Source organism: Magnolia sinica, chromosome 10 (genome assembly GCF_029962835.1).
Source record: "Magnolia sinica isolate HGM2019 chromosome 10, MsV1, whole genome shotgun sequence".
Lineage (NCBI taxonomy): Eukaryota > Viridiplantae > Streptophyta > Magnoliopsida > Magnoliales > Magnoliaceae > Magnolia > Magnolia sinica.
In genome coordinates, this window is record NC_080582.1 from 69225568 (window position 1) to 69250050 (window position 24483).

The 24483-nt window shown below is 37.9% G+C and overlaps 1 protein-coding gene across 8 annotated transcripts in view; it reads left to right on the top strand.

The window, feature by feature from the left end:
• The window catches only part of LOC131216926 (endoribonuclease Dicer homolog 4-like), a 188393-nt gene that overhangs the window by 157781 nt on the left and 6129 nt on the right, over positions 1–24483 (top strand). For 3 of the 8 annotated variants that reach the window (XM_058211549.1, XM_058211550.1, XM_058211551.1), the window contains 5 exons: positions 1134–1339; positions 1473–1682; positions 3535–4002; positions 4531–4803; positions 17190–17510. In XM_058211549.1, the coding sequence (XP_058067532.1) occupies positions 1134–1339; positions 1473–1682; positions 3535–4002; positions 4531–4803; positions 17190–17510 (1478 nt within the window). Of the gene's footprint in view, positions 1–1133; positions 1340–1472; positions 1683–3534; positions 4003–4530; positions 4804–17189; positions 17511–18548; positions 19118–19329; positions 19533–19558; positions 19849–21510; positions 21647–24483 lie in introns of those variants that run through there. The other 5 variants (XM_058211553.1, XM_058211557.1, XM_058211552.1 and 2 more) reach the window with 5 other exon arrangements.

Here is a 24483-nt window from a genome sequence, read left to right on the forward strand (position 1 = left end):
CGTTACATAAAGGTAACAATGGCAACCGTTACATGTTATGGGGCCGTAATGACTATAACAACCGTTATGGAAAAAATGAGCCGTAATTGACAGCCCATTACACCCCCTGTAAAGGCCATAAGAGCCCCGTAATGGTCTATTGCAAGGAAAATACATGTCTTTTAGATTATTATTTTTTTTCAACGTTACAGGGCAGATATAGGTTTTTCGAGTTTTTTTTTCAATAAAAAAGAGGCCATAATGACTGTTACGAGGGTTGTAACAGTCGTTATGATCCGTATTGTAAAGGTAATGATGGTGGCCGTTACGGCCACCGTTACCGTTACGGAATACCTTGGTTTCATAGGCATGCATGGATAAATACAACACTCTAAAGGGACATCTCCACTTCATCTGTCGAGTTCTAATTCTGTTGGAAACATTCTCATCAATCCCCATCCTTTTGAACTGAGCCAACATGACAAAACAAGTTGCTTTGAATTTTACGAATTTTATATCATGGATACCAGGAAACTAGTTTCCCTTTGAAATAATCATGTTTCTTGGTTCACATTTCCTTCATTTGTTTCAGTCATTTTCATTACTATAATAAATGCTGCAAAATGAAGTGTTTCTTGCATCCATTTCTCACATTGTTTCTTGTATCTCTTGATCTGGCAACTATGGGTTAATATTCCAAATTAGTCATGTTCTGTTGCATTCTTTTTAAGGGAATCTTATGAAGCATGTCCAATCTCGTTTATAAATGATACCATGATAGCTATGTTCAGTGGCATACCTGGAGAGAGGAGGGAGAGAAATCTTTTATATTCAACCAAGGAGACCATAGTCATGGTGATCCAAGGGAAATCTTTCTTTGCTTTTACCTTCATCCAAGCTTGAAAGAACACTCTGAGCTCCAAGGGAATATCGAGAAGTAAAAATGCCTTTGTATGCAGTATAGGCTGATGAATTAGACTGAAATGAGGGTTTCTAGTATAGGGCTTACTGAATTGTCTTTACTCAATGCTTCAAGCTTAAATAGTTGATGCGTTCATTTGATATGTCTTCTTTGTTATCCAGAACTGGTTATTTAATTTTTTTGAAGGAACTTTTTAACTGTATTTAATTTACTATGTGATTGGCAAAAGCAGAGGTCCGTGAAAAGCAGGAACACTTTGTGGAGTTACCTCCAGAACTTTGTTCATTAAAGATAATAGGTTTTTCAAAAGATATAGGGAGTTCCCTATCGTTGTTACCTTCTATAATGCATCGGCTGGAAAATTTACTTGTGGCAATTGAATTGAAGAACATGTTATCAACTTCCTTCCCAGAGGGATCTAAAATTACTGCCAACCATGTAAGCCCTTCTCAATTAATATTTCATATGTATCGCTTTACAACAATATGCGTTTTAGAATTAGTGATACAAAAAATACACACTATATATCAGTTATGGGCCTATGGCTGTAATGGAGAAAGTGGTATTGCAGGTACTGGAGGCACTCACTACTGAGAAGTGCTTGGAACGCTTTTCTCTTGAAAGGCTTGAAGTACTTGGTGATGCTTTCCTTAAGTATGCCGTTAGCAGGCACCTTTTTCTTTTGCATGAAGGCCTGGATGAAGGGCAACTGACCAGGAAGCGTTCTAGTATTGTTAATAATTCACATTTATATGAGCTGGCGAAAAAGAATAATTTACAGGTAATACATGCTTAAAGTAATCTTGAGTTATAATCTAGATCACGTTAATGCTAATGCTTCTATATTTTTCTTTTAACTGTGACAACTTTTCGAGTAACGATTCCCGTATTTGCAATTCAGTTATTTTAGTTATATATTTGTGGAATTTTATGCTAAATTGGTAGAAGCAAGACAGTATTTGGAATGCAACCTCAGTAGCAACTGTTACATAGGTGAGGCTTCAGTTAAAATTGATGATCAAGAGATTCCTCAAAAGTGATTTGTTTCGTTATCTCAGCTCTGTTTTTCAAAGGGATGGAAAGATCAATAAGGATATTTCCACTAGAAGTAGAGCTGGATGGATGGAGTAGAGACGTGCCTCTAGAGTACTGTGTGATCCTCGCATGCCTATGAAATTGATGCAAGTGAGAAGGAAGAGGGTGAGACGCATCATGTGCTGGCCCAAGTCTCTATCCAAAAGGGAATTGGGATCTGAAGTGAGCCCAAAGTATTGCTGAAAAGGTCTCAACTGTCAATCCAAAAGCAGCACAGTGCCATATTTGGCCCTTGGAGATAAACCTTAAAAAGGAGTTCAAGCTGCTGGAAGGAGAAGTCTTGTTTGATCTATTTGGAGGCCAAAACAACAACTGACAATGCTGATGTCATCAGGAGCAACTGTGAATGGCATGCGGGGGTCTTGTTCGACAAAAGAGTCCATTGTTGGTGGTACATGGGCTGTAGCTCTTAGGAATGGAGACAAACAACCAGTTTTTTTTTAAGGCTTTGGAGCCTTTCATTGGTTCAGACATGGAACCAACATATTACTGTACGTTCTATTTTAAATAATAGTAGGATTCTTGGTTGGAATTGTTATGACAGTTAGGATTGAATCACTTAGTAGCTGAGATTAGAAATGTGAGTTCAGGGTTTATTTATATTTTCCTTTCGAAGTCTTGGTTATGGGAATCATAAGGGCTGGAGATTAATTCAGCTTTTGAATTAAATTTTAGGGTTTCATTTTTGTGTTATTTTTATGAATCATTTTAGGGTTTTATTTCCTTGTATAAAAGGTGTTTTGTCCTCCGTATGATTGGTGATGGAGCTCAACTGACATTTTTTAGTTTCTTCAAACGTAAGATAAAACATGTGGTATGTTTGGGTACTGGGGAGGGCTAAAAATCATAATTCTGCTTCAGTTTGAAGATTATACTCTCCTTGGTATGACTCTTTTATTTCATTAGTAGCTAGAATTACTCGATATAGCATTCTTTCGACAAAAGGGAAAAATGAAAAAGAATTACCTGATATTAGTATAGCTCCAGGATATCTAGAATTTTCAGCTCAAGTGGCTGGATATGTATTGGAATTTATGTAGATTGCTGGAATGGTGGTTTGGGGTTGGGTTGTTGAATATGCCTGCTGGAAATGACTTCTTGTTTGCTGGGAAACATGTAGGTTCTGGAAATTGTCTAGTCTTGCTGATTCTCATTTTATATGCCCTAAATATACCAGTATATTGTGTTGGAATTGGTGGGGCATATCTAATATCATTGGACCTATGTTTGCAACCAATTCGTGGTTTTCGATTGAGTTCATGGTGAAACTAATTGTTACAATGCCTGTCTATCAACTTCCAGTCATCCTTGCGGCTGTTACATTCATGTCAAATAGACAACTTTGCTCATCCATAGCTTTATAAAGAAAGTCCACCGTCTCCATCTTGTCAGTTTCTTCAAAACCAGAAAATGTTATCTTTCAAGATTTTGTTGTATAACACAATAGCTGTCATACAACTGAAATCTGGTAAATAGTGTTGTTTCTCTCATGACCTTTTTTAAAAAAATTTAACTCATTGTTTATCTCCATATTTCAGGTATATATACGTGATGAATGGTTCTATCCATCTAATTTCTATGCACTCGGCCGTCCTTGTAAAGTAATTTGCAATCAGGACACAGAAAAAGATATTCATGCCCAAATAGGTAGCGGAAAGATAGCAAATGGTGCAGGTGCCAGTGTTGTCAAATGCAATAAACGCCACCATTGGTTACACAGGAAAACTATTGCAGATGTTGTCGAGGCCCTTGTTGGTGCATTCATAGTTGACAGTGGGTTCAAAGCTGCAACTGCATTTCTTAGATGGATGGGAATACAAGTGGACTTTGAAGAATCAGATGTTTCTAAAGCTTGCATCGCCAGCAAGAGCAATTTATCACTCACTGGTAATATAGATATTGCTTCCCTTGAAAGGTTGATAGGATACAAGTTTCTGCATAGTGGTTTACTTCTACAGGCATTTATACACCCTTCCTATAACAAGCATTCAGGAGGTTGCTATCAGGTGGGTATTTCTGGTCAGATATATTTCCCTCATGTTTTTCTGGAAGAAAAAATATGGTCCTCAGCCTGAGGATAGGAACATGTATCCCTGGGTTCCTGTTTTGTTCTAGCTGGACCCATGGACTATTCCCCAATAATCTCCATGGTGGAACAATGCTCACCCTTCAATTGGATGCCTTCAAATGGACAATTAAGGAAAGAATAAAGCAGCAATCCATGTTCATCTGAAAGAAAGACCAAGGAGAGGATTGATAATCTTTCAATATGGGAGATACTTGGAGCATGACCATCCTTGGCAGGGCTCATCAGATCCAACGATTTGCATTGCAGAACATGGCCTGAATTGTATAAATGGGAAACCCAAGGATACCATGCATGTCGCCAGGTCGAGGATCACACAATTTCCTCTTTTCTGGATGCGAAATTAGACAAATCATGAATTCTTCTCATGAAACAATACAAGCAAACTCTGAACAATGAATACATATTTTATCTTATAAATTATATCTTTTTTTGCCTCTTTACCCAGAGATTGGAGTTTCTTGGAGATGCAGTGGTGGATTATTTGATGACATCATATCTATATTCAGTTTATCCTGATCTGAAGCCAGGCCAATTGACTGATTTGAGGTCAATGGCTGTAAATAATAATTCCTTCGCTCATATAGCAGTGTGTCAATCCTTCCATTCATATCTTATTAGCGATTCTAGTAGCCTCTCTGAGGCAATAAAAAAATTTGTGAATTTCATCAAATTACCTGCCTCAGAAAAGAACCTGCACTTGGAGCCAAAATGTCCCAAGGTATTTACCTTTCACCCATTCCTTGTGTACTCTTTTGATTTAGGTGTGCCGTAAAGGTAATGGTGGCTGTAATGGCCACCACCATTACCATTACAATATAGGCCATAACGGCTGTTACAGTCTCTTTAAAAATAAATAAATAAATAACTGAGAAAAACAACCTATATCGGCCCTGTAAACAGACCATTACGGGGCCAATAGGGGTCATTTTTTCCTAACGGTTGGCACCATTACCATTACATAATGGCTGATACAGCACCATAATGGCCATTATGGCACACCATGCTTTTGATACATACCGATATGTGCTATGCGGTAACTCTTTGTTTCTAGTGATCGAATTTTCTTCTTATATATATATAATCTGTATGAAACTGAATTTTCTTTTGGGGTTTTAACATATAGCAACCTCCCTTTTCTCCCAAAGATAAATAACACCCCACCTTCTGTATCCCCAAATATTTCCATTTTCGGTTAAAAACAATCCGTGGTAAGCATCCATGGTAGAACGTGACAAAACCATCTCTTAGCCGTAATAGTTGATGACTGTGGACTATAGAAAAAAAGACCTTTTTACCCCTGGTCCAGGTTTATGGTTAAGGTTTTAGGAGAGGGTAGGTTAGGCTTAGGGTTTGGTATAAGAAAAAAGAGAGGTTAGGGTGGGGGTTTTTGGGAGGGGTAATACTGTCATATTTTATAAATATTTAGCTAACCTAACCATGGTGAGTTTTTCCTTCAAAAAAATTAACGGCAGGGTGGTTTCTTGCCATATTTGGAAAACAAAAGGTGTTATTTGGGAAAACACAGAGGATGGTGTTGGTTGCAAGGTATTCCATAACAGTAACGGTGGCCATAACAGCTATTATGGCCTCCATAATGGCTGTTACAATCTCTTTTTTACTGGGAAAAAAAAAAAAAAAACCTTGAAAAACTTGTATCTTCCTTGTAACATTGGAAAAAAATATCCGAAAAACCTATATCCGCCTCGTAACGGACCATTATGGGGCTGTTACAGCCTTTACAGGAGGCGTAACGGACCATTAACAATGGTTACAGGTTATTTTTTCCATAACGGCTGTTACGGTCGTTATAACCCCGTAATGTGTAACAGTTGTCACCATTACTTTTACGTAACGGCCTTTACAGCCCCGTAACCAAAAGGGAGGGTGCTATATGTTTAAACCTCTTTTCTTTTTCTTTTTTTGTAGTTGTGAGTAGGTTTGGCTAGAGCTATGTTTTGCTTATTATAATGTTATGCTTGTCATGCTTATGTTTCAAATATTTGTGTAATAAATGGTGGAGAAAAGAGAAGAAAAGGAGAAGAGAGCTTAGAATGTTCCACATGCCCCCACATCTCTTTTATTATAATTAGGGCAATCACTTAATACAAGAAAATTACAATTATACCTCTCTAACTAAAAGATTAAATGAATTATGACTTGTGAGCCTAAAGACTATAGAATAACAAAGGCCCAACATAAACCCAAACATATGAGGACCACATGAGTGACTAGGTCGGCACACACGTGATCATAATGCATCAACACCCCCCCTTAAGCTGGAGTATAAATATCATGGATGCGCAGCTTGACAAAGAATTTGTCCATATGAGCCCAAGTCAAAGCCCTTGTAAACATGTCTACCACTTTATCATGGGACTTGGAAATGGCATGCATATTTCCTTGTTAGCAACATTCTCCCTAATGAAGTTATAGTCAACTCCAATATGCTTGGTTCTTTTGTGATAAATTGGATTGTTGGTGATGTGAGATGCTGCTTGATTATCGCAGTACAATCTCATAGGCATATCTACCACGGTCCACGAACCCGAGCTCACATTAATGTTTTCAATGAAACAAGTTTGCAAGTTGCATGGGCCATAGCCTTGTACTTTGCTTCTGCCTTGGATTGAGTGAGAACATTTTGCCTCTTGCTTTTCCATGTAACCAAATTTTCTCCTACCAACGTACAATAACATGTGGTCGACTGCCTATTATAAGGAGAGCTAGCCCAGTCTACATCAAAAAACCTTTCTAATCTAAGATGTCCATTTCACTTGTAAAGAATTCCATGGCCAAGAGGTACCTTTAAATATCTAAGTGTGTAAAGCACAACCTCCATATGAGACATACAAGGAGCCTACATAAACTAACTACACTGACTTGATAAGCGATGTTCAGTCATATAATAATTAAATAGATCAATTTTCCAACTATTCGGCAATATCTTCGTAGATCATCAAATGGTTCCCCTTCATTTATACTCAACTTTGAATTAATATTCATGCGAGTTTCAACTAGCTTAGCCCCCAGCAACAAGTTAATTCATCACACCTTCGACCTTGCTACCTATTGACCCAGAAAGTATCGAAGACAACCTAAATCTTTTCTGCAAAAGTGTTGCTACACGAACTTGAATAACTCATAAGTATCTATACTATCACTGCCATTAAAAATTATATCATCCACATGTAAAACTAACATGATAGTACCTATCTTGCTTTTTCGAACAAAAATTGAATGATTTGCCTGACTACATTTCATCCCGAACTGAAGCATCACCTTACTAAATTTGTCAAACCATGCATAAGGAGATTGTTTTAATCCATAAATTAATTTCTTTAAGTGACGGACTTTATCCCACTCCCCTTAGCAACAAAGCCAGGCGGTTGCTCCATATACACATATTCAAGCAGATTCTCATGAAGAAAGGCATTCTTCACATCAAGTTGGTATAAATGTCAATTTAAATTTGCAACAATAGAGATCACCACATGTAAGAAATGAAGCTTAGCCACAGGAGAGAAGGTCTTAGAGTGGTCAACTCCTAGAGTGTGTGTGTGTCCCTTCGCAAGTAATCGAGCCTTTAAATGATCCACTAAGCCATCGGGATTGTACTTGATTGTATTTACTCATCGACACCCTATTGCACATTTTCTTACAGGTAACTCACCTAAAGTCCAAGTTTGATTTTAATGAAGTGCAACCATCTCTTCTTCCATAGCTTGCTTCCAACCATCATTGTTAAAAGCCTCCTGGAAAGAATGAAGAACAGAAAAAAAAAAAAAAAAAAAAAAAAAAAAAAAAAAAAAGGACAGACAAGCAAACTATCGAAAAGAAGAAGATAAGCCATCAAAGGAAGCATAATTAGAGATACGATGTTGCATACAGGAACACACACCCTTATGGAGGGCAATGGGCAAATCACCTTCATTAGACAGTATTAGCAAAGATGTAGGAGACTAATCTTTAGATGGGGTGGCTAGATTGATAGAGGACAACTTGGTATGTGTTTCATCACCTCACTTGGAACATCTAAAATAGACCTATAATGGTGGCAAATCTGAACGTTTCATGGGAACTCGTTCTATTGATGAAGTTGTCTGGCACTATAGATAGAGTGATAGAACTTTTTGCAAGTTGCAATGATCTTCCTCCCTAATAAAAATATGGAGTACTTTTAAAAAAGGCAATGCCAGTTGACACATACCATCTGTGAGTGACTGGATTATAACACTTGTAACCTCGCTGAGTATAAGAGTATCCCAGAAAACACACTTTACATCCTTTGGTTTAAATTCATCAAAAACATGGTCAAATTGATGTATAAAGAGGAGTTGAAAACGGATGACATTTGGGGATATATGATAGAAAAAGGAGCTTTACCACCTAAGACTAGTTAAGGCATCCGGTTTATGAGATAACATACAATCAAAACTACATCACTTCAAAAACCTCTCAGAACCTTCATATCTAATATCAATGCCCTAGCAATCTTAAGTAAAGGACAACAATGAGGAGTTGTCGTCAAGTAAATAACGACAATGGTCAGATTGATGTACAAAGAGGAGTTGAAACGGCTAACATTGGGTATATATGACAGAAAAGGAATTTTACCACCTAAGACTGATGAAGGCATTCGGTTTGTGAGATAAACATGCAGTCAAAATTGCATCACTCTAAAAACTATTTAGAACCTTCATATTTAACAACAATGCCTAGCAACCTCAAGTAAATGACGATTTTTATGCTCTGGGAGGTAAAATGAGTTTTACCACCTAAGACCGATGAAGGCATCTAGTTTACATAATAACATGCAGTCAAAACTGCATCATTCCAAAAACCTTTCAGAACCTTCATATTTAATGTCAATGCCCTAACAACCTCAAGTAAATGACAAGTCTTACTCTCTACAACTCTATTCTACTATGGTGTGTGTGCATGTGATGTTTGATGAATGATGTCATGGGATAAAAGATAGAAACGAAAATGGTTCAATGTATATTCCTTAGCATTGTCAAATCTTAGAATACACACTTTAACATCAAACTGAGTTTGTGTTTGCATATAAAATTCTTTAAAACACATAAATACTTCAAAACGGTCTTTCATCAAAAACAGCCATGTCATTCTAGAGAATCATCCACAAAGATAACAAAGTATTTAAAATCAGATAAATTGGAAACACAAATTGGACCTCAAATATCTAACTATATCAAGTAAAAGGGTTTATCACTTACTTTATCCCCACATAAAAAAGAAAAGACTATGATGCTTGCTTAACTCACAAGCTTCACACTCTAGTCTAGACACATATGACAAAGATGGGACAAGACTCTTCGAACTAGTTAAAAATGGGTGACCAGGCCTGGAATGCCACTGATGAGGAGAGACGTCAGTCTACAATGCAGCTCCAGTCTCTGTTATTCCATGATTAAGGCAATATAGTTCATTTAATTCATGTCCTCCACCACTCATCCTCCCATCTTTAGTTCCTAAAACTCCAATAAGAATGATAGAATTTGACAAAACAATTTAGGGCTTTGGTTAGTTTATTAATAGATAATAAGCTTAAAGGAAAGTTAGGAATGTACAAAACTAAGGATAATGAGAGATTTGGTAGTACAGACCGTGCCCACCCCAAATACACAAGTTGATGTACCATCAGCTAGTGTCATGGATATTTTGCTTACCGGTCATGTGATCAGGAGTGCCAAAGTCAATAATCCAAGCAACACTCTCAGTAGAAATAAAACAAGATGTACCTAACTAGGCAAGAGTAGTTGTAGAGGAAGAGGCATGGGTGGAGTGATCTCTTAGAAGTTTGGCATATTCTTCTTTTGAAATAGCAAATGGGTCACATCAAGAAGGCTTACGATCATGTTGACTAAGACTTTTTGGACTACATTCTCCATAGACCGCGGTGTGGTAGCAAGTGGAGGGACTGGATTGGTGCGTGTCTTCACTCTGCTTCCTTCTTTGTTCTTGTCAATGCCTCTCCTAAAGGTTTATTTGGTGCGTCTCGAGGTCTGGGGTGTGGTAGCAAGTGGAGGGACTGGATTGGTGCATGTCTTCACTCCGCTTCCTTCTCTATTCTCGTAAATGCCTCTCCTAAAGGTTTCTTTAGTGCGTCTCGAGGTCTAAGGTAGGGAGATTCAATCTCCCCTTATATGCTTGTAGTTGTAGGGCGGGGTTTGAGTATGATGCTTCAAAAAGGAGAAGAGAACGGGCTATTTAAAGGTTTTTAAGGAGTGAGAGAGAGGGAGCATTTTACTCACCTGCAGTATGCTGACGACACACTGTTTTTCTTCTGCGATGTGAAGGTAGAATCTGTGGATAATTTACGCAAAATTATGGTGTGTTTCGATGGGGCCTCAAGTTTGAAAATTAATGTCGCCAAATCAAAGATGTTGGGAGTGCATGTGGGAAAGGATGAATTAAGTCGTCTAGCTGGTACTTTCACTTTGTATTGGGAAACCGCCTAAACGTCTTTGGGATAAAGTCATTAAGAGGATTGAATGGAAACTCACTGCGTGGAAATGCCAATATCTTTCTTTAGGAGCCTGTGTCACTCTCCTAAAGATTGCTTTCTCCAACATGCCTATGTATTTCATGCCTTTATGTGCTCGATGGCGATGCTAAATAAACTTGAAAGGTTAAGGGGGGACTTTCTTTGGAAAGGAAACAATAAGGGGAGGAGATTTCATCTCCTAAGGTGGGAGGACATGTGCAAGCCAATCAAAGATGGAGGAGCTAGTTTGAAACCTCTAGTAGACATGAATTTGGCCCTTCTAAGTAAATGCAAAGCGATTGCTGCCACCGAACGTATATTTCATTGAGGCATTTTGCTCAGCTTGGGAAACGGAAAACCCATTCGTTTTTGGGTTGATTAATGGTGTGGTGACAGGACGCTTCAGGATCTGTTTCCTAAGGTTGCTCGCCTTGTGCCCAAGCGTTTTGTTGTTGTGGCTAAGTGTTACACGATTGATGGGAGCCTCTTGGTCTCCTCCCTATCGCAGGGATTTGATAGATGAGGAGTTCAATGAGGTTGTCGGTTTACTAGACTTAAAAAATCTCAAGCCTAATGCTCATTCTGAGGATCGTATCATTTGGGGAAAGCATTGTTCGAGGAAGTTTTCTGTCAAATCGTTATGCAGTTTGATAGTGGAACCGTTGAGCGAGTTGTCGACATCCCACCCCTTTCATAATTGGTTCTACAGTGCCCCCCCTGGGGTGGCGATGTTTGTTTGGCTTGTGGGTATGAAGATAATCCTAACCGTCGATAATCTTCAAAGGAGAGCCCTTATCCTTCCTGATGTTTGTTTGATGTGTATGGCAAAGGAGGAGACGATCGATAACCTTTTAATCTATTGTCCATCTGCAACTAAAGTGTGGGATCACTTCCTGTTCTCCTTCAATATTAGTTGGGTGATGCTGGCGTCTATTGAGGAATTCTTATGGGCTTGGCACGGTAGAGGAGTTAGGAAAGCAAGCAAACCGGCATGGAGGCCGACTATAATGGCAATCTTTTAGGTCATTTAGGGCTCTCATAACAGTTTTTGTTTCCGTAATAAGCCAGAAAGTCATGTAGAAGTTATTGCCAGAGTTAATAAGCTTATTCTGGATTTGGAGATGTATGCTTCTTAGCTTTGTTGGTTTTCTTTTCTGGCTTCTTTTTTTCTTTTCTTTTTCTTTCTTTTCTTTTTTGTTGCCCCTTTTCACTTTGTGCAAGTTCTAATAAAGTTTGGTTATCTTTAAAGAAAAATGTGTCACCCAACGTACTCAATTCAATAGGAGTGGCAGACTTGGGTACATACCCTTCAAAACCATCATCCAATGAGCGGACTTTATTAACCCAAACTGGCTTTCCCACTAGGTCCCAACATGTATCAACTGTGTGATTGTTTAGGCCACATTGTGTGCAATATCGTTTATCACAACCACAACTGCATCGGCTCCTCCACATTTCGCAAATGCAGATATAAATGCAGACCAATCAAATGATGAGGAGCCCTCTTTCATCATTCTGGTTGTACCTTGAACTCTAACAAAAGCCTCTGTGACTAATGGGGTCTCACTTTCTCCAAGAATTTGAGCTGTCATAGGTTCAAATTCAGATCGGATGCCAAATAGGAATTTGGCAACATGGAATTCCTCCCTCTGCATTCAGAGTGTCAATGTTTGTTGACATCGACTGATACACATTCAATTCTTTCCACATGCCCCTAGGCCAGAATAGTACTCTCCCACAGTCTTATCTCCTTGCCCTAGTGTTCCATATCCGTTACGATACAATTGTAAAGGCCAATATGTATAGGTAACAGTCGTAACCATTATGCGATACAAGGGTGAAACGGGGCAGTTGGTGTTTTGGGACCATATCGGCCAATACAGGCCATAACGACCATTACTCTCGTAATGGCCAAAAAACGACCACTTTTTATATTTAAATCCAATTTTTCTCCTCATTTTTCACTTTTCTCATTCTAAAAACTCTTACAAGCCATTCTACAATAGATTTTGACCACTCTTACTATAGTTTTTAGGATTAAAGTCGTAGATTGAAGCGATTTGAGCGAATAGAAGCTCCAAGGGCCATTTTTTCAAAAAAAAAACAAAAAAAAAAGGTGATATTTATGCCTTTTTTCTGATTTCTAGTTCTAATGCTTAATTGTGATGTGTAACATTAGAGACATATAACCATGTTCATAAATTTATCAAATGGCCCAATACAATACTCTTACCGAAGAGTGGACCGTTATGCTCAGTGTTCGAAGTATCGATATCGCTACCAGTTTCGCTGGCCAGGGATACGAAAACAATATCGATATTGCTGATAATATCGCTAATAACCAGAAATGCGGGGAAACATGGGAAAAACGGTGGCATTTTCAGCGAAACTTTAGGAGATGTTAAAATGTACGTTTTTGCATATTTAGAAATAAAAAATTTACAAAAAGAATACATACATAACAAGTTTCCATTTAATGGGGCATTAAAAGCATGTGTTGTTGTAAGAAATTAGTTCAACCATCCCATCCGACCTATTTAACCATCCAACGTTCCATCCAAACATCCATCGATATTACAAAATATCAACAACACATGATATTTCACTAAGAAATCATCAACAATTGGAAAAGAAACAAAATATTGTGGTCTCAATATTGCGCATGTTGCGATATCGATAATATCGAGATATTATCAATAGTATCAATGACAAATTGAACACTATATACAACCATGTGCCCATGAAAAAAATTGAAACAATTTTTTTTCTAATAAACAAAATTTTGACGATATTAAACATTAGCGATATTATTGAAATAACGTCCATACACTTGTGATACAAGCATTACCTAGAATTTATATAGTCGAAAATATTGGCAATACATTGGCGATATTGATGCATTAACAATACAAGCGATACCTAGAATTTACATAATTAAAAATATTGGCGATACTTAGCTATACGTTGCTAATACCTGGAATTTCCGATACTACCAATGTTATCGATGTCGCTGATCTGGAGATAAAGATAATATCAGAGATATTTCGATAATATTGGAGATAATTCGAACACTGGTTACGCTAACATAAACATGCTCAAAACAAAAACAACATTAAAAAAATTACGTATTTACAATATTCTGGATTTTCTGGAGATTTTTCCAAAATTTTTCGGGCAAAAAAAAAAAAAAAAAAAAAAAACAACCGTTACAGGGATCATAACGGTCATTACACCCTTGTATCAACCGTTATGGCCGATACCCGTATCAGGAATAATGGTGACTATTATGGCCATCGTTATCGATACGCAATACCTTGCTTCCTGCCATGGAGCAGAATATTGATATTGTATCGACCGATACGGCCATATCGTATCCATATCAGACGGATACGATATGCGATATAGGTCTATATCGGCCCATTATGAAAAAAGTGTTGTATCGGCCATATCGGTACCAATATTTTATAGCCGTATCGGTTTCAATTGATACAGCTAAAAAGTACTTCTTTTTAACCTTTTCTTTGATTTTTTTTCGTTTTTCTCCTCTTGTTAATTTCTTTGCAGATAGATTGTTTTAAATGCATTTCCAACCATATCTAGATCAGATTTGAAGATCGAAACTTGTTTTTTTTCCATCAAACCGAAGCTCTTAGGTATGGTTTTGCAAAAAATCGAAACAAAAAAAATAAATAAATAAATGTGTTGTTTCGATTTAAAATCCCATCAAAATAACAATATAAACTATTTCAATCATACGTTGGTTTATTTGATATGGATTTGGGGTGTTTTCCTTTTTAAAAAATATATATTTACACAACTATTTTCTGAAAATTTTAGAAAATGTTTTTCAATTAAATTTTTTTATATTGTTTTTTGTTATGATGCTTGAGGAGTATTAGAAGACTACGAATCTACTTATTTGTCGAAGATTTGGAGATTTTTCTTTTTCCTCTTTTAAGTTTTTTTTATTTATGTAGGTATTTTCTGAAATTTTCAAAAAAAGGAAAAAAGATTTAATTAGTTTTTTTTTCCTGATTGTTGTTATGATGCTTGAGGAGTATTAGAAGACTATGGATCTACTCATTTATCGAAGATTTGGGCTTTTTTATTTTTTATTTACGCGGTTATTTTTTGGAAATTTCAGAAAAAAAATTAATTTGTTTTTTTCTAATTCTTGTTATGATTCTTGAGTATTAGAATATGGATCTACTAATTTTTTTTATTTCGTTTTTTATTTATGCATGTATTTTCTTTAAAAAATCATAAGGAAAAGTTTTAAATCATTTTTTTAATTCTTGTTATGATGCTTGTGGAGTATTAGAAGACTGGATCTAATGATTTCACACATTCATTGATTTATAAATAAATAAATAAATAAAAATCTACATTTTTTCTATTTTCAAGTTAATTTTTGGGCATTTTCTGTTTTTTAAAATAATTTTTGAAAATTTATATTAGTTGATAGATAATCATATTAGTAATATATGATATCAATTTTTGACATGTATCAACAATTTATGCAAAGAAGAAAAGAAAAAAAACCAACACCACATCTTACAGTAGGTCAACCCGTCAGGACAGCAATCTTACCAAAGAATGGTCCGATACACCATTGAATATATGGTCAAATACAAATTTAAAAAACGATAGATTCTTGAATTTTTTATTTTTTTTCCCTTTTATCTTAATAAATTTCCGCATTTTTTTGCTTTAAAAAAAAATATATGACCGATACGGGCTGATATGGCCCAATATGGCACCAATTCCGATACACAGCGCCATATCGTATCATTTTTCCGCCAGGCCAATATGGCAACCGATACCGTCATTCAGAATGAAAATGTATTCTATAGAAGAAGATGGCATCCTCACTGATATGTGACTCAGTTAGATTTTTCTCACCCAAATACATCTCCTTCAAGTTATCCCAGACTTCTTTGGCAATCTCGAAGAAGATGGCATACTCACTGATATGTGACTCAACACTGTTCCACAACAATGCCCTAATTTGGGCATCCTCTGCTATCCAATAATCATAGTTCATCGTGATCTCATCAGGTTTGGGGGAAGTCAGAAATTTCACCTTTCATTTTCCTGTCAGAAAAACGTCTACAGGTGTAGCCCATTGTAGATAGTTTGTTCCATTTAGTTTAGTCTATGTGATTTGGAGAGATATCGACTCAAATGAAGACATATTGTTATTCTTTGATTCATTCTTGGTATCCATCTTGACAAAGGAAAGAACTTTGAATTCATACTGGAAAAAAAAAACTTTCAATTGAATTGGATGTCACACAAGTAGTAGGATGTATATATCCACGAACATAATCAATTAGATCATTACCTGTTTTCTAGCTTTCACTCTTCTTTTTCGATTTGTAACATCAACAACTATCACGCATAATTTTTGTCTTCAAATCTGACTATAGATCTAACTATGGATGAGAGATGGCCTACTTTGACCCATCACACAAGTAGAACATAAAAGTGGGCCTTTGCACCCCGTTGTTAAACATGATTACACCACCCACCAAGCGATGGTACAATGAGGGAAGGGGATTAGGTTAGATCAGCTCCAAGCACTTTAGGATTTCCTTACAAAAATGAGAAGATAGAAAGAAAGAGGAGAAAACGGTGGAGAGAGAGTAGAACAAGCTATCGGATCACTTACACTTTGATACCATGGAGTAAATGATGGAGAAAAGAGAAGAAGAAAAGAAGAAAAGTGAAAAGGAAAAAGGAGGAGAGGCGAGATCTTAGAATGCTCCACATGCCCCCACATCTCTTTTATTATAATTAGGTCAATCTCACTTAATATAAGAATTATTACAATTATACCCCTCTGACTAAAAGATAAAATAAACTATGACTTACGGGCCCAAAGACTATAGCCCAAATATATGACGAAGGTCCAAGTTAAACCAAACATATGAGGATCACGTGAGTGATCATGGGACCACACGTGTGGCCAGGGTGGTCCATACGTGTGGTCATAATGCGACAACAATTTGGTTGTGATGGACCCTTTCTACATATAGATAAGAGGGTTCTACAATTAAGTTAGATTTTACATGATTCTACACGAAGGAATAAAAAGCAAGGATCTTGAGAACAGGATGGCAGCAAGGATCTTCCTAGCTCTCACATTCTCACTCCTATTAACTTACAATTATCAGCAACACCTGAATGTTCCACAATTTTCTTTCTTTGTTCTTTTATTTATCTTTTTTTTTTTTTTTTTAATTGTGTATCTAATGTGAAAATGAAAATCATAAAAAAGGACCTTTAGAATCTTCTATTTCAAATATGGCTTGAACAAAGAACTTGAAGAACTAAAGCAGAGAAAATTCACACCAGCAAGTGCAGTGAGATATTGCCGAACTCTAGATATCCTGCTATCTTATCCTATTTACCTATGCATCTTCACTGTCTCATAGTTACTTACACCTGGTTATTCAATTGCCCCTATTCGATGTTTCATCTTCAGTCTTTAGTTAACTTTGCTCTTGATCTTTGAAACGAAATGACAGTTTTTTATGTAATGAATTCTATCGAACATTCTAAATTACATATTCCTTTTGTTTCTATTCATTCAGGTTCTTGGTGACTTGGTTGAATCTTGTGCCGGTGCTGTACTTTTAGATACGGGATTCGACTTGAAGCTTGTGTGGAGAATAATGTTCAACTTCTTGGATCCAGCTCCTCACTTGCAGCTTAGTCCTATTAGGGAGCTCCAAGAACTTTGTCAATCGTTCAATTTCGAGTTGACATTTCCATGGTTGAAGAAAGATAGAGGAACCTTCTCCGTCGAAGCAGTTGTGAATGTAAATGGTGTGCGTTCAACTGGCCACGCTATCAACCTCAGCAGAAAAGTTGCTAAAAGAATGGCTGCAGAAGAAGTGCTATCAAAGTTGAAGGTATATCTACTTTGATATTCTCACATAGTTGATTTCTTATGAAAACATATTTTCTATTCCTTCACATGCTTATAGGTTCAACCTTCAATGAAATTTTTATGAAACTCATGCTCCATGCATATTTCACCTTTTGTCTGAATTTTCTTAGAATGACCTACTAGCCTTTCGAAATAAAATAACATCTAGGACAATATTATTCTCATATTACCAAGACTTCTTTTAACAACATGATATTATCACTCTCTCAAAAATAAATAAATAAAAGATCATATCACCATTCCAAAAAAGAGAGAGAAACACGGTATTAACGATTCAGCTGTTTGACATGGTGTTTTGATAAATTTTTGAGGAACTAAAGATGCTTGGAATTGTCATGTTTTGAAATCGACTGTGGTTAGAATTGAATGCTGACTGCGTACTCATTGAGCACAATACTGAACTTCCCCTACTCCTTACATATGATGGCTATATATGGATTTGAATGTGAATTGCCATTTTCCAACAATCTGGATTCCAGATATGGATGTAGTCATGTGGCTATGTAGGCATGGACATGTAGTTGTTTATACAATTCAACAAATGAATGTTACAACTTACAAGGAAATTATGAACTTTGAGGGGATTGCTGATTATTTCCCATCAAATTATTAAGATATGTCTGAGTATACAGTCGCATCTGGTAGTGATACAGTTGTCTCATCATATCCGCATGCATACTGTCCTAATAGAATCAAGCAGAAGAAGACTACAACTATAGTCAATGAAGAGAAAAGAAGTGCATAGTCATTAGGTTTGAATGTGCATTCGCCGTTAGTGTTCAAGAACCACATTTATATATGGTTTCTAGTCAATAGATGGGACTCCATCTAGTGTATGTTTGTGACACAGTATTATTATACCAGACATTTAGATGTGATTTCAGTAGTGTTGACTGGAAGACTGATGTGAAACCTGGGACCGTAGTGGTCATGTCTTGGTCAATCAGTTCATGCTTTTAATTATTTACAATCAATTCAATTGAGCTTGATATTGCACCAGGTCGCATGTTTCTTTCAACTGCTAAGGAAGTGTCTTCTCCCTAAGGAATGATGTGTCAAACAACCACTTTCTCTAAAAGCTCAAGCCATTAGAGGATGGTGTATCAATGTATATCAAGGGTCTTTAACACCCCAACACTCCCCTGCACGTGCAGGGTGGAACTCCGCACGGGAACATACTGGGTAAGGGTGGACAACTCACAACTCACACCATAAACGCCCCCCTGTGGAAGAATATATTAGGGAGGCATATTTGTTGCTCCTGGGATTCGAACACAAGACATTCCACTCTAATACCATGTCAAACAACCACTTTCTCTAAAAGCTCGAGCCGTTAGAGGATGGTGTATCAATGTATATCAAGTGACTTTTAGTACTCCAACATGATGCGATGATATGGGATCGGACAACCCAAATCTTTGTTAAGGCCAGCTGAATGTAGTGCGAGATAATATAGAACATCTTTGAGGAATTTGTGGGAGTTAACTTATAACCAGCTTATTCTGGCCTGTAATTGTGGTTTTCTTAATTGAGAATTATGCAAAAGACTCATTGAATAAGTTGCAAAAGACAGTCTTCCATCTCTTAGACGATTCACTTAGACGATTCAAAAACTGATTTTGAATATATCAAAATTCAAATTCATGGAAATGACATGCTTAGAGCAATTAACAAGTTTTTTGCAATGCTTGCTATGAAAGAGTCAATAATAGTAGTAGCAGTAGCAGTAGTAGTAATAATAATAATAATAAAAGAGCTTGCTTGTGCATGCTAACCTGCAGCGCTCAAGATTGCATCCTTCCAAGATGGTTTTCTAATCATGGTTCTTAGAGGTTAGAGGATGTTGGGGCCCCTCATTTTGAGTGGGAGTCACATGTGTGGGCTTAAGTAGCATTTTAGTGCCACGTGTGCGAGGGTATTTTGGTCTTTTGGCCTAGCAACTAAAGTAAGGGAAAAGGGCCTTTTTCTTAGAGATAGTTAGAGCAACATTTTGGGTTTTCTTTCTTGAAGAAAAGAGGAGGAAGAAGAAGAGAAAATGGGATTTTGCAAGAGAAGAAGAACAAGAGCCTTCTACCACCGAAATCTCCGCATCCGGGTTTGTGAAGCTTCATCCACAACGCCGGTTCCTTCGATTGTCTTCTCGAAGGGTTGTGTTGGGGATTTTCTATAATCCCTAGTTGGTGATATTTCCCTTCTTTCATGTTGCTTGTAATCCACCTTTGGGCGATGTAATTGGGATATACAAGAGAGGTCTCTTGATGATTGTACTTCCATTATTTTGATTATAGTGGATTTGTGCCGGACTAGATCCTGTGGTTTTTCCCTTCACATCGGAGGGTTTTCCACGTTACAAAAATATATATATTGATGTCTCTTGCATCCTACATGTTTGATGATTTGCTTGTTTGTATTAGAAGTAATTTTCATCTACTAAATCTTTTATATTGTTAATCCCATTGATTTGCACATAGAAGGGAAAGTTGTGTGGTTTCCCAACAAGAGGAAGAGTTGGTAGCATCTAGATGTGCTTGCACTGCAAGGGTATAGGTTAAGTGGATGGATTTTGGGTCCTCTAGTCCTTGTTGCATCCAATATAGTTTCATTTCATTCATGAGAAGTTGTAGAGTGGAATTACTCTCTTACATATCCTCTTAGGAGCAGATCATTGACCATCTTTATGAAGGGCATAAGTTCAAGAAGCAAGCTTACATTTATGCTGCTAGCTAGATATGCTTGAATCATGTCCATATCAATTTTTTTTGGTGGTCCCATGGCTTGTTTGTAAACGGATTTCGTACTGAGTAAACTCTGTGGGGCCCACCATGATTTATGTATTTTATCCACTTCATCCAGCAATTTTACCATATATTTTTATGGCCAGAGTCTAAAAATGAAGCATATCCAAAGGCCAAAGCTCAAGTGGACCACACCACAGGAAACAATGTGAATTGAACGTCTATGGTAGAAAATTTATTGGGGGCCACAGAAGTTTTGGATCACGCTGATATTTGTGTTTTCCCTTCATCCATGTCTGTATGATGAACAGGTTGGATCACTGTGGCCCTAGGAAGGTTTCAATGGTGGAAATCATTATTCCCACTGTTTCCTATGGTGTGGTCCACTTGAGCTTTGGATATGCTTCAATTTTGAGCTCAACCCCTAAAATGAGCTGGAAAAACGGATGGACGGCGTGGATAAACCACATACATTCATGGTGGGCCCAACATAGTTTACTCAGTACGATAAACACATACTGAGTTACTCAGTACGCAACCCGATTTCGGCTTGTCCACAATGTCTTATCGTGCTTCGGCTTATCCTTCATTACATCTGTTCTTCTAGCACTCCATTTTGCTTGTTTCTTCGCTCTTTTCTCTTTTGGGATGTCTTTGAAGAGTAAGAAACCGCCTTTATTATGAACTGAGGCCAAATATACAACGACCTCTGCATCTAAAATGGCTTTTAGTAGTCCATTGCACAGGGGTGGCAATGGGTGGGGTATACCATTTACGCTTCAGAGCCCAACCCGTGGCGGACCCTGCTTCGGTCTCAATTTTGGGCTGTTGCTAGTTATTCCCTAACAGATGAAGTGGATCAGTCTAGGTCCCTTGGTGGCCTGAGGCTGGGCCTTATATATACATCTGCCAATCTGTAAATCCAGACGTGAATTGCCTGTAACCCCTGGTCATAGCATCCCCATGTTAACTCCTTAATATATTGGGATGCAATCCTAACCAATCCTTCTCTCTTTCACCTTTTCTTCTAAAAAGCTCCCTTCTCTCCTCTTTCTTCTCTCTCAATATTCTACATCTTTTAATTACTAAATGCGAACTGCAAAGCATGCCGAGGTTCACCATTTCACTTAGAATTACCCACTGATGACTTGCAAATATATCAGTGGTTTTCTTAACCAATGACGGCATGCAAGCATATTGCATATTTTTCTGTCCTTTTTCTTTTAGGTTAGGCTGGGCTTGGGCCCACAACCTCAAGGCTGCAAGCTGCATGGAATGAAGTCCTAGTAAGGTATGTGCTTGATTTCACCCCCATACTGGAGATATTTTTCAGGTATAAGGGCGCCAAAGTCGGAGAGGTGTCTCAGCTTCACAGTTTTTGTTTAAGGTAAGTTTTGAGAATCATGTCTAGTTCATTTCAGGGGGAGAAACCATCATGCCGTCAAAAGAGAGTAAGGTTAGCTAGAGGAATGTTGCTTGTAATTGCCTAAATGAAAATGTCAAACAGTAAATGCACAACATTTGGGCCATTCATCCAATGGCCCCATGCTGAACGTTCCCTAGCCCCAAAATCATCAGGTCGTATAAACATGTCAAATGCAGATTGTGACTATCCTTCCTCAAGGACTCCATGGAGTGAACTGACCTTTTTCCTGGGGCAGGGAGCATTCATGGTTGATGCTGGATTGCACCTGACCCACATCTGCATGTCTGGGGTACTCGTGTTTGGCATTTTGCAGATTGTTAGGAGACTGCATTCATGGTCATAGTTCTAAAACTTAGGGACTATACTCAAAACTCAGCCAAGTTGCTATGAAACTTTTTGATAAGCTGGACTCAATTCTAACTTGATGAGACTCGTGGAGTCAACTCTCCAACTCAGCAGGCTCAACGCGACTCAGCATGACCGAGTCACTTGTTGATTTAAAGGATTTTCAATATATATATATATAACGTGCAGGACGCAAATGCGAGACCTCTAGAGCAAGAGCAAGCGTTAATACCTACTTACCTGCATTTCTCTGTTCCTTTTTTTTTCATAGTTTAGCCATTTCTTAGCATGTATTATCTTAAAATCTCTACTATTACTTTGAAAGGTTCTCAACCAAATTAATCAAATATCTCGAGCCAGTACAAGTCACGTCTGTGAGTCGGTCTGACTCGGTTGCATATCAAGGCGAGTTTTGAGGTTTTTGAACTATGTTCATGGTAGCTATTATGTGGTGGGAATCATAGGATCCTGCTCATTAGCAGACCCTGCAGTTTGCTGAGGAGGAAGATAATGCTCCTGGGAGCCCATGGTTTGGTGATCCAAGCTGACAGTTTAATGGGCCTGCTGCACATGCATGATCACGTGCGTGCGAGTGCCTGGTTCAGTAAGCCACCAGCATGATGGGCCTGTGCGATTCCCTGAAAATCTCCTTAGTTGGGAAGATCCCAACCCTTCGATCATTTCACTATTTTACACTGAATAGAGACCGTTTCTGTATTTTTCTCCTTGTCCATCATATGCCATTGATCAAAGGTTAGAATTCAATCTGGAAGATTTTCCAGGCATCCATTATTCATGGTGGGCCTTCAGAGTTAAGATGGTCGCACTTGTAGGGAAAATCTGAGCATCAGCAAACTGTACCTTTTTCTGATGAGCAAGAGACCCTATTCCTCATTATGAGATGTGGTGGATCATGTGTAGGCCCCACATTCACTTTAGGTACATCAATCTAGACCATTAAAATTTTGGGCTCACTTGAAAAGGCATTGCTTTAAAATCATAGTGAGAGATGACCCTAACAGTATGATCAATGGACCCATTTGGTCAATTTTCTTTTTCAAGTGGTTTATTCAGTGACCACTGAACGGATGGTTAGGATTGTATGATCTGTGTGAATTTTGGGAAATGGTTTATTCACACTGGGGCCCACAATTTTGATAGTAGAGATTGATGTCCACATTCTCATACATAGGATAGACTGTCTCCTAGTATGGTCTACATTTTACAAGGGGTGCGGTTTAGGGGTATTGGCAAAAGCGTGGGGTGGTATCAGGTGGATGTGGGTGCTACATGATATATATATATATATATATATATATATATATATATATATATATATATATATATATATGAAGGCCATCCAACCTGTCCATCAGATGCATCACCTCATATTACTCACAGGCGCCAAAAATCAGCCTGATCCGACACTCATGTGGGCCACAACACGGAACAACGTGAGGGGGAACGCCCAACCTTGCTTTTCAGAGGGACCACCTGAATTACCAAACAGACTGATTTTCGGCCTGACCTTCCTTCCAACATGGACTTCATATATACAACATTGTGGACCCTCCACCCAAATCAAGGGTGGACGTTCCCTCCCAACTTGTTCACTGTGGTGTGGCCCACTTGATTCACAGATTAGACTGATTTTGGGGTTCTCGAATAACATGCGTTGACTCGTACTGTGGACGGGTTGGATTTCGTGCATGCGTCATGTGATCAGCACATCTGCCCAGTACGACCATAGAGCTTCCCTCATTTTACAATGAATATTTTGTTTAGAGCCTCAGATGGACCAAAATATGAGAAACGTTCACATACAAGGTTGTATGTTAACTTTCACATATATTATTGTTATTTTCAGCAATCTTGACCAATAGGCAATTGAGGCCCACCGTGGTGTAGCCTGCCTGATGAATGGACCGTCCTGATTTTCACCCAGGTTATCGTTATAATGTAGCCACACCTTTTGCACAGCTTGGATGTTATACACAATTATCTTTTATTTTATTTTTCTAACCTTTAGTCTATCAGTGACTCCTTTTTAGGTGTCATCGGAACCACCATTTAGCAGGCCCAATCTCTGAAAGGACATATCCCAAAATCACATTGATTGGACAATCATAACCATCCAATTGCAAGAGGATTGCTCAAGAGGCAGCTTGCAGCACCTGTCTGTAAGATCTGAGCGATTCACCTTGTAGGGCTGCCATGGCCCAAAAATCATTATGGTCCACTTATCATGTGGGTGAGATGGTATGTTGAATTTTATCCCACTGGTCGTTTTTTTCAAAAAAATCATAGTACACGTGCTGGTTCTAGGAGTGAGCGTGTGTTCATGGTCCCAACCTCATGAATGATCAGGATCTCACACGTGCCACATTGGCATGTATTGCCTCCACAATCACTCCTCTCGTGAACCAAGC